The 12,198-nt window shown below is 35.9% G+C and overlaps 1 protein-coding gene across 1 annotated transcript; it reads right to left on the bottom strand.

The window, feature by feature from the left end:
* Positions 1-6,310: 6,310 nt before the first annotated feature.
* On the bottom strand, positions 6,311-7,518 carry LOC116177911 (troponin C). Its single transcript, XM_031497086.1, is given in 5 exon segments — positions 6,311-6,418; positions 6,467-6,615; positions 6,666-6,937; positions 6,993-7,105; positions 7,162-7,518. Coding segments are annotated over 4 exon segments (453 nt in total). The 5' UTR covers positions 6,996-7,105; positions 7,162-7,518; the 3' UTR covers positions 6,311-6,389.
* Positions 7,519-12,198: the final 4,680 nt, after the last annotated feature.

Here is a 12,198-nt window from a genome sequence, read left to right as displayed (position 1 = left end):
AGGATAAACTAAAGTAAAATTAACCAAAGATACAGCAAGGCTCTTTACTTCAATTCTTTATTGTTACACAAATCCTCAAAACAGCTGGTACAGTTACGCGCGTTTTTGAAGTAGGTACACACGTCCGCGGGACCCTTTTTATAGATGCAGTTCCTTACAGTTCTCCCATCATCTTGAATAAAAAAAGATTATATAGTAACGTTGATAGATTAGAGAGCCTAACCCCAAGTTGTAGTTACACACACCACTCCGACTCAAATTCCACAAGGATTTTTCCCTTATGAACTGGTCTGTAAAGTGTGAAAGAGACAAACAGACACTGTAGGTGGTAATGTGAGCTTATTGTATCATAAAGAAATTGTTACTATGTAAGCAAGATATTATTAAGGAAGGTCGTGAGTATCCATCGGCGCCGCTGAATACGCTCCTTTACATATTTATTTATTTATTGTCCCTCTTGTTCTAGGCCCTCAACAGGCTTACGCCCAATTACTGAGTGACCCGTATAATGCTTTTTAGAGGTGCCCCTGCAGAAGGTCTTACGTTGTTCTATACCACTCCGATATTTACCATTCGAATTAGGAAAACTGCAGGAAAACCTAATTCGGAGTAGCCGGCAGAATGCTCGAAACTGATCTAAAGAATGCCCATCTCTGGCACAAATGAAAAATTCCTACTTCAGCCCAGGTTCGAACACCCGACCTTCGCATTTGTAGCCCAACGCTCTACCACTGAGCTACAAACCCGATATTGTGTTCGCCAGGAGTCACAGAACACTTGATGCCGATCTACAATATCGTATGGTTCAATATGAAAAACATACGATTGTAAGTCAGCATCACGTGTTCTGTGAACGGTATTCTCTCCTGCCGAGCATAATAAAGCACCCTCTTTTTATTCTCAAATAACAGAACAGTAAACGGAAACCTTCCCTAAAAACGTCTATTGTACGACACTATATAGTTACTTACCCGTACGCACGTAGGAGTAGCAGTGATTGGTTCCACAATTCTTCTCAACGTAGTCGAGTTCTACATACTGATTTTTTTGGCACTTGTCTTTGTCAAGGCACGAAAAGCACTGGCTCGCTGTTTTACGGAGGATTAATTGCAGAACAATGAAAACTATCGTACCTACCAGCATTGACGTAGTGCAGAACAACAAACACAAATATAAGCTTCACGTACATGGTGTTGAGGATGCTAATAATGAATTGGTACCCAGGTACCAACCTATTTATTATAGTAAGTATAGACACTCATAGATTAAATAATTTCGCTGTACTTAAAATATAAGATATCAATGCGATTATCATGACGCACGTGGCATCAACAATGCATCAAATTCAGGTCTTTGATATTTAACTAATTTCTTTAGACGTATCCCTAAAGAACTCGGTTTACAAATAACGATTTTGACATCGCCTGGTTTGGATTACGGCGTAAAGTTTGCATGCTATAGAGTTAAAGCTGAAGTCGTAGTTAGAGTTAAGAGAAAGGGGGGTGTAAGGTGCGGGAAACGCACAAACATATTATTTACATAAAAGTCAGGAACATGACACATTACCGGCGAGGAAATATTGAAGTGCGGCTCCTTGGGGCCGAGTACTTTAATTTCCGAGTCAGGTAATGTCATTTTACTGACGAGTTTTGTATTAAATTTTACCAGAAATCGTATATTGTATAACATTTCAATTTGTATATAAAACAGTTTTGTCAATCTGTCAGTGATGACAAGAGTCATTATAGACATTTAGGAATGTCAAAAATGCGGTCGGTAAAGTGACGGTGCGGCCGGAAAGTGATAGCTGCGGCCAGTAAAGTGACAAGCGGCAGGAAACGTAGTCTGATCTGCCTCTGTCATGGAAACTCAAATTTCCTGACAGAAAGTAGGCATGAAAATTAAGGTTTCAGGACGATTTTGGGTAAATTTTTATAGCGTACATACAAGGAGTCCCAACGAAACCCTTCATCCCATTTAAAAATTTATGGGGAGTCGCATATATGTAGTACCTACAGTGGTAAATTTGCAAGAGTTATTTTTCCATAAGAATTCGCCGCTCTCGATATAAAAATAGAACAGTTTTTGGACTTTTACCATAGCTTTGTTGACATTCAGCGATACGTTGGGAAACGTATTTATTCAGATACGATATCTCAACAGACTCGTCCTCACAATAAATTTCAGGTATCAAGTAGTCATTTCCTTCTGGTTTTAACAGCTGTCAGTTGAGACCAGAATTTAGCCTATACATTTCGGTTCTGATGTAAATAGCAGAAACGGATTATTAATGCATTTTGATCTAATAAACCTCTCGCCAGAAAAGATTGCCGGTTTGAAGGTCTTAGTCTTTGAGAGTGTTTGAAGACGTTTTTAAGTAGTTTTGATAATTTATTTATTAATAAACTTATCAGATTGCGAAATACCAAATCGCAAACAAGGTTGAGTGTTTACCTGTCAAATGTTGACGACATAGGTTTCCATAACCGTAAATTGTTTTTAAGCCCCAATCTTGATACCTATTTATTGAAATTCTTGTATTATACAGTGTGTCCCCGGACGGACTGAACAAGAGGGAAACATTTATAATTTTAACTTTACGCAAAAATGTCATTCTTTTTCTTAAGCTCTATGGTGTCTTTTTTAACTTGATTTGCTTATCAGGTTGCCATGGAAGATACAAGGATAGTCTGATTTAATCAAAAACATGCAACTTAGAAAAATTTCCGCTGTAGATTTTGCGTTTTTTTCTAATTTTCCCAGCTACTAAAAGGAATATCTAGATTTTTATTTCAGAATAGGTGGTTTTGAGGCAAGCAAAAATTTTTATAAAGAATGACATTTTTGCGTAAAGTTAAAATTAAAAATTGTTTCCCTCTTGTTCAGTCCATCCGGGGACACACTGTATATGTGGATACACAGTGGCTATAGAATTCTTTAATATAAACTGATGTGTAGGTAACGTACATACATTAACTGTCAATTGCCTTATTGTGCCTTATTATGGAAATTTTAATAAAGAAAATTGTGCATTTTTTGGTTCAGCAAGGCCGATTTGTTTAAGTGACGATTTTAAGGGTCCTGGACCAGGGACCCGGACCGAACCGAAAACCGGACCGAAACCGGTATTTTTTTTCTGGACCGAAAACCGAACCGAAACCGTTATTCCTTCAGAAATGGAAACGTACTGAGAACCGGAACACATATTACTTTTTTCAGTTTTTTACGGTTCTTAACCGGTTATTGGAAGTGGAAGGACGCGCCGGCAACCACGTTGAACCAATTGATAAAATATTATTCTATTATTGCCATCGGTGGATTATAAATTTTTAATAAGGGGTCGAAATTGAAGGCATTACGGGGGGCGGGCCGTGGCGCTAATTTAGCCCCTACTGTAAATGTAAATAATAAAAGGAGGGGGTTTTAGAAAATAAAAAAACAATACGTATTTTTTTACTTTTTGAGTATTTTTTTTCTGTTTTTAGTAATAAATTAAGTTTAAATACATATTTCCCTCTTCCTTCTTTATTCCCCTTGTCGTTATACATTAGCTACACTGACGATACGTCACGTTTTGATATTCATGACTTCTTTTTCACACCTATTAATTAACAAATCACGTTGTTATAATGAATTTTTTGAATGCCATATTTTCTAAAAGACTAGAACCGCAAATAACCGTTATGAACCGAAAAAAATGCGCAGAACCGAACCGGTATTTCTTTTTAGAACCGAAACCGGACCGGAACCGGTATAAATATTTTCGCTCAAATGTAAACAGAACCGGAACCGATATTTCATTTGGGTCCGGGTCCCTGTCAGGGACTGCAATTTTTAGTTACCCAACCACAAATATCAAAATCTAATGCAAATGTAAGTAATTACAAATTGTGGCACGAAATTTAAAAATTGATAGCCGACCTTTTTTCCTTTAAAGCTCCCTACATTGTTTTAGATGCATTCCTCTTCACGGATGGATCTAAAACAATGCACGGATGCCTTGGATTGAGGATCAAGACGAAAAGGTGTGAAGGGTGCGTAACTTGCGACAAAGAGAAGTATGTGGGGCAGCTGCTGGAACGATTAGACATGAACGAATGCAAGCCAGTGAAGACCCCGATAGAATTTGGTACAAACTTTAAGAAATCGAAAGGGGATCTGCCGATGTTTCGTATCGGCAATTGATAGGTAGTCTCCACGTATCTGGTGTCCAGATATTGCATACTTGGTGAGCTATCTAAGCAAGTTCAATTCGTGTTATGGATTTGGAACACTGGAAGTGTGCAAGGTGCGTGTTTGGCTACCTAAAAGGTACCAAGGGTCGATACTTGCTGTTCCAGAACGAGAACACACTCACCGCCTATACCTACTGATTTCTTTCGAATCTCCTTTTTAGCGCATTTCCACAAAAATAAAAATAAAATGCGCGATTGTGGCCACTTCGTCCGTCCGTCCGCTCGTTCGTTGCGACGTTCTTTATCTTAAGAGTTATTGTTCTACTTTTTTCGCTATTTGGTTCGTTATGGTGTCGAGGCTTGCACCAAGGAAGGAATTTTTTCTGCGTTTGTTGCTAAAAAAGTTATTGTAAAAAAACCAACAAACCGTTTTTTACATGTTCCATAATTTTATACTTTTGCCGTTTATTAACGATCCTAGATATCGTTTATAATTTTGTATTGCTGTCTATCGTCTGTCTGTTGGTCTGTCCGTCTGTTCCTTTGTCTGTCTGCCCATCTATCTGTCCGTGTGAAAGATAACTTTGTTTAGAAATGTCCGATCGCTTTGACATCTCCGTTAGTTGTGAACTGAATTGCATGAAATTCAATATGGGCATAGCTTTAGCCATATAATACGCAATGCCAAAAGTTGAGTCGAATCGATTCAAAATTCACAGTGCCCTTTTCGCATCTCGACCATTTATAAACCGAATTGCAAACTTTTTTATTTATAAAAATATTTGAATAAAATTTGATACATAGGCACTTGGAATAAAGAAAAATCAAACGCCAGTTTCAAAATTTGGTTTTGCGCATGGGCAGTGCCAACTTTTTTTATCTATGGAAGCATTTAAGAAATTTGATACATAGGCGCTTGGAACAAAGGAAAATCTAACATTATTGGTTTCAAAATTTAGGTTTGCGCATGCGCAGTTCCAGCTTTCTTATTTAGAAAAAAATTGAAATGAAATTCTTCTTATAAACTGAAATTGAAGTAGCACGTCAAAAATGAATTGCACATTTGCAACGCTATCTTTCATATTTGTGGCCGAACTTTTACGATTTTAACAGAAGTTGCATCTTACAAATGGGAAATGAATGCAAGTGGAAATGAGCTTTTCTAAATCGTTTATGATTACTTTTTAACTTGTTCTACTTACAATAAAAAAAGATCGACTTCAGTGGGAACCGCGCTACCACTTCGGGAAGACTGTCTGTCCCCGATCTCTCCTTGTCTCGAGCACCGCTTACTATCCCGAACCCTCCTCGAACAACCGCCTTTTTTAACTCCTGTATGTATATTTAGCCGTGTAGGGGCGGGAAAGAATACCCCTACCGCACAGGGGACTGCGTGTGGTTTCTTTCCAGATTTGTGGCACTTGTAGACAATTTAAGTCTTACTCATTGTAGTATCAGGGGCCGAACCCGAGAGCCACTCTTCAACTATGGAATTGAGGAGGACTTGGGTTATTGTGTGAAGATCTTAGCAGCGTAGACGATGTGGTTTAAAGATTCAAACCGTAACATAAAGGAGTATCGTGGAAGTGTTAATTAATTTGTTATTTTATCTTATTAAATAGATTAAATTTAAAAGGAAGGAATTTCAACTAAATTTCAGTTTTTAAAGCGTCTCCCATTTAAGTACAACCTTACGTTAGGGCCTTAGAAAGTAAGATTTTAAATTTTCAACATGGTTATGCCAAGAATCATTATAAATCGAAAGTAACATTTGCTGTGAAAGTGATCACTTAGGGAATTATTTTTGTCAATGCAGCCGAATCCATAGAATTTCGATAGTATATTACTTCAAATAATTATAGGGAGACTGAATAGAAATAAATTCTTGAGGAAGTGGATCTGCTTTCAACAAGCCATGTTGCCACTACCCTATGCACCCCCAAAACCGACCAACCTTTATATGTTTCGAGAAGAAAAATATACAGCTCAATACCAAATTTTCGTGATTCTGAACCCCAAAATAACCAAGTGCCAGTTAGAAAAAAATACTAATTCATCAAACGTTTTGTTTCGCACAAACTTTTGGCACTTGTTTCTTACTTTAATGATGCATACCATGCAAAAAAACGCCAAAAGAAAAAATCACATTTATTAGAGATAATTACTTAAATTGAATACTTATTGCTAGACTGTAGTTTAATGGGTTTGTAATTTTTAATCTCCAGTCATCATTTCCATAAACTCTAAAAGGAAAACGCGTGACTACATTTTTATAAAAGTGAGGGCGTTACCATCAAAGTCAACAGTACCGGATCCATCAGTATCAATTTCGGCAATAATACCGTCTAATTCTCCACTAGTTAATTTGTCATCTAAGGCTTTCAAAATTTCCTTTAAAGTACCGGTTGTTATGTAACCGTTACCTTCTTTGTCGTATAGTCTAAAATACAGTCTAAGTACACGCTAAACTAGTAAAGCGAAAAAGCACACCTGAAAGCTTCCTTCAACTCTTGATGTGTACTTTCCGCATCCTCCTCCTCCAAAAAGTGGGAGGCAATTGCGATAAAACCGTCGAAGTTGACTTTTCAGACATTATCCGGATCGTTTTCTTCTATTAGCGCCTGTAACTCTTTGTCGTCGAACAGCTGGCCCATGCTATTCAATATCGTGCAAATTTTGACTGTGTCAATAAATCCGCATTTTGTGTTGTCGAACATTTGAAATGCCTTCCTCATTATAGCCAACCTTTGCGCTTCTTCGTCCTTAAATTTGTGTCATGATAAAAAAACAAAATTTACTGGGCACGCGTTTACTTACCATGGTCAATGGAGAGATGTGCACAATTTAATTTTCACCAAAATTGTGAAACGAATGCACTGTTCAAATTAGCAAAGAAGTTCAGTTTTATATATACGTCCCCTTCCCGACACCTAAAAATACAACAAATCTCGAATCGGCTACATTATTCAGGATAGTAGGTAATCACTTTTTTTCCTGCATCCGTTGCTTGAGATATTGACATAATTGTTGAGACGTCGTGCGAGTATATTTTTAGGCAACATGCAACTTTTTGCATATTTCTGTGCCGATTCTTTGCGCATTATACCTAATTATTTCTGGTATGCGATATCTTGCTCGACAAACACGCTGACAAGCAGGTACCTATGTATTTACTAATGACAAATGACCAATTTCTATGTTGACGCCAACAGTAGGTAGATGAAACGGTAAAATTGATGATATACGACATTCCAAAATTGGCTTGTGGCAAAGTTAACATCATGGAATTAACCCAATGTAATGTTTTTCATGCATACGCAAGTCACATCGGCTTCGAGACTTTTTTTTTAACTAGAACGCGACGCACTGGAAATAATCGTTTCTTATGCATGGAATACTCCAAAATAATTTACGTTTCCGGTCGTATCCGCCATGACGCGCCCATTGCGTTACATTAATAATTTACTATTTCAGTGAAACCTACGAATCCCCCCAACGCAACGGTCCATTATTTTCATTTACTTTAATGGATACTGGCGCGTTTTGAAAGCGGCTATTCTTGGGGTGTGGGAAAATTAATTAAAACAACATTAATAGCCTAATGAATAAGAAATAAAAAGGCAGGTACCTCATCAGTAAGAAATTCTTTCTACTCTAAGGGTACTACTCTTTGGTACTACTTAGTGAGGCGCAAAGGCACTATACTGATACACTGTGTTCAAGGTAAGGATGTCTATTATGGGGATCTCGGAAACCATAGAACATACGAAGATGGTCAAATTAAGGAAAAGTTACTGTAATTGTAAAGAAAACCAGAATATTCCGATTACTTCCGAAAATATGCCCGAAAAACCCAAATTTGGCGATTTTGTTTTTATGTTTTTCTAATGTTATTTGAACAGATACAAGAAAATAAAAAAAACACTATTTGAGCTCTACAAAAGACAGCGTTGAGAGATTTTCAATAAATACACCGTTTCGTTTCGCAGAAATCGCCATCAACTTAATTTTTTTATATGACCCGCAAAAAAAGTACATACTGTATTGAGTAACATTTTTTATTAAGAATGCAACGATGTATGGCACACAAAAAAAACAAAAGTTGGAAACTGTTGGTTTCAACAAGATGGTGCACCCGCGCACAACTCCCTAATAACAAAAACAATCAAATCTACATTCAAATCAGGATTGCTCCTTCATAATCACACGAGAGTAGCTCTAGGGACTCTCATCACAAAGAAGGAAAAAACAGCTACTGAAACCATTTCAGGAAATAGACTCACTTACTTTCTTACTTCTTTTCCAATTTGGATTTTACAATTACATTAAAATAGTCTTCAAACTGTATGATAACATCGCGGAATCTTATTTTCCTCATAATCGGGATACTGAAGATACTGCACCACCATCATTCATGGAAATGAATGCATTCACTAACGGGGGATAACATTCAATCTGACTTTACTTCCAGGTCAAGCGAAGGCAGTTCCAGGACAGCCAGATGCAAAGCATTATCTCGAGACGATCAAGAAGATGCGAAACCTTGAGAGTCTTTCTTTCGGCTAGCCAACAGTTTCGAACAAAGGGTCACGTCTGAGAAAGCCATTTATATACTTACGAAAATTACAAAATCGCTTTCTACCGAATGAGAGGGAATAATTCTTATTCGCATGCCCTGTGAGTTCTAAAATCGCATTAGCGGCAACCATCAATTAGTAATTAATAAAATATTAATGCAATACAAGAACACATTCACAAAAATACTTTATGCCCCCACATAAAACAAAGAAACCCCCTGTCCCATCGCACAAGCCGATCACAAAAATCATAATTAAATGCTTGGAAGTTGTTAACTATTTAACTACGCATAGACGAATCCATGTAACTACGTATAGAAAATGCCCAAAGTTGTCTCAACCTTCCCCTAATAAATAATAGATCCACCTACTTGATGCTAACATTACGTAAGCAAAATCAAAAGATTGCAACATACCTAATTTGTAACTTTTTTTTTTTTTTTTTTTTTAATTTATTGGGCGTGTTTAACTGCTTTGGTCATTACGCCTTTAAATTGGTATTATTTTACATTTTACATAGTGCTACATAAATGGAGTTACAGAGGGTTAATTAAATTACTCTATGGAGGTTTGACATTTTTAGGAAGTTTACTAAATTATACACCTTTTCTTCACAGTCCTGTAGGATATCCTTTAGAGTACCTTGTATCCCTGATCTTTCACGATAGTCCTTATAGACGTTACATGATGTTAAAATATGTTCAATCGAGATTGGGACATTGCAAGTTTGACAAATTGGCCGCTCTTCTCTCCTCAACAGATAGCCGTGGGTGAGGGCCGTGTGACCAGTTCTTATCTTCTAAATAATACGATGCTTTTTATGTATTTATTTATACTAAAATATCTCGTAACATCTTCACCATTCTTAACTTATTAATACAAAACCATTGAACTATATATTCTACATTCATTGTGGTCGCATTCGCCCATCCCACGCAATGCGCGGCTATGTTCACACTTTAGCGTATATCTTAACACCCCACCTCGCTAAAGTTATCACGAAGTCCTAAACAATGCTTTAATTTTGAAAAAGTAGCTTGTGGCAATCCTTTCGTGAGAATATCTGCCTCTTGTTTAGATGACTCAATATACACAACTTCAATTTGCTGCTTTTTCAAAAGTTCACATACAAATTTATACTTAATATCTATATGCTTAACTCTACGATTATTACTTGGGTTTCTAATTAAAAATATACATCCCTGATTATCTTCATAGTAAGTAGTCAACCGTATATTGTAATCAAAATCTAGTAATAATTTATTTAACCATATTCCCTCACAAACTGCACTACACAATGCAACTAATTCTGCTTCAGAAGTAGAAAGTGTTATACAATTCTGCTTCTTAGTTGCCCAATGAATCAAATTCCCACCTAGTTTGAATAAAAACCCGGTTACTGATTTACGATCGTTTATGTCGTTTCCCCAATCGGCATCGACAAAGCAATTTAAACTTATATTTGTTTCTCTCACAAATTCTATTTCAATATGCTTATTTTTCTTTAAATACCTTAAAATTTTCTTTAAATATGTCCACATTTCGTCTGTTGCTCTATCTTGGTACTTGCTTAAATAATTCACTGCAAAACTAATATCTGGACGTGTAGCCAACGATAAATACATCAAGCAACCAATTAATTCTCTAAAAGGTTTATTTGTTAATGTGTCATTTTTGGAAATATCTAATTTTAATTTTGGTTCAATTGGTACATCAGAACCCTTACAATCTCTCATGTTAAACTTGTTTAAAATTTTCTCTACATACTTGGCCTGATTCAATTTCAACACACCTAATTCAAAATTATATGTTATATCAATCCCTAAAAAATGATTTAGATTTCCCCTATCTGTCATTTCAAATTCTTCCCCCAACTTGTTTACAACACCATTAATCTCTTGTACACTTGGTCCCGCAATTAAAATGTCATCAACATATAACAATAAAAATAATTTTCCAAATTTTAAATCCATAATGTAAAAACAATAGTCATTTTCAGATCTCTTAAAACCTATTTTAATTATGTAATCGTTTATTTTATCATTCCAACATTTCGCAGATTGTCGTAACCCATATAAAGATTTATTTAACTTGAGCACCTTTCCATTATTAAGATTTGACCCTTCAGGTGGATAAATGTAAACTGGGTGGTCTAATTTTGCATTAAGAAAAGCTGTTTTAACGTCTAACTGTCTAAAGTAATATCCAAGCTGATTTCCGACACTTAATAGCACTCTAATTGTTGTCATTCTAGCTACAGGAGAATATACGTCTTCATAATTAAATGTTTCTTTTTGCGCAAACCCTTTTACAACTAACCTGGCTTTATATTTTCCTTCATTATTTCCTTCACCATCTTTTAAACTGTATACCCATTTTGTGTTTAATATTTGTGAATTGCTAGGTTTGTTAACCACTTCCCATGTAGAATTTTTATGTATTGAGTGTAATTCTCTTTTCATAGCCTTTTCCCATAATTCTTTATCTGGCCTATTTTGTAGATCATTAAAATTTTGCGGTACATTATTTACAAAAGCTAAAGCATTATATGCCATGTACATTTCATATTCGTTATACCGAGATGGTAGTTTTGTTTGCCTTTTGCCCTCTCTCAAATCTCTTTCCCCATTTTCAATTATATCATCATTTTCAAATTCATATTCATTATCATTTTCCCCTAATTCATTATTATCATTACATATTTCCCTAATTTCCACCGTCGGTTTATTTCCCTTATAATAAAAAGTGTCTTCATCAAATTTAGTATCCCTTGAGAGAACAACCTTTCCTTTTTCTACATTCCATAATCTATATCCGTTCGTTACGTAGCCTAACATTATACATTTTTCAACCTTTGAATCAAATTTATCTCGTACTTCTTTCCTGACATGGTTATATACCGTACTCCCAAATATTCTTAAATTACCTACGTCTGGTCTTTCACCGTACCAAATTTCTGATGGAGTAATATTATCCAAAACATCAGTTGGCCCTCGATTAATAACATAATTTGAATACAAAATAGCTTCACTCCAAAATTCTTTTGATACTCCCGATTCATCGATTATTGCTCTGGCCCTCTCAACTAGTGTTCTATTTTTCCTCTCGGCCTTGCCATTCTGTTGTGGTGTGTAAGGTATAGTATAATCTAACACAACTCCATTTTCCCTACAAAAATTTTTGAAATTCCTCGATACATACTCTCCTCCATTATCACATCTTAATTTAGACATGGTTGTTTTAAACATTGCTTTTGTCATGAAATAAAATTCCTTAAACTTTTCAAAGGCCTCACTTTTCTGTTTTAACAAATACACTGCAGTGAAATTGGAAAAATCGTCAATGAACGTGATAAAATACCTATTCCCATCATATGACGTGGGTGTTATTGGCCCACAGATATCACTATGAACAATTTCCAAAATATTCTTACTCATTTTCAACGA

Source organism: Photinus pyralis, unplaced genomic scaffold, assembly GCF_008802855.1.
Source record: "Photinus pyralis isolate 1611_PpyrPB1 unplaced genomic scaffold, Ppyr1.3 Ppyr1.4_LG8, whole genome shotgun sequence".
NCBI lineage: Eukaryota > Metazoa > Arthropoda > Insecta > Coleoptera > Lampyridae > Photinus > Photinus pyralis.
The sequence above is the reverse complement of the archived record's forward strand: the minus strand, read 5'-3'. Positions and strand labels throughout refer to the sequence as shown.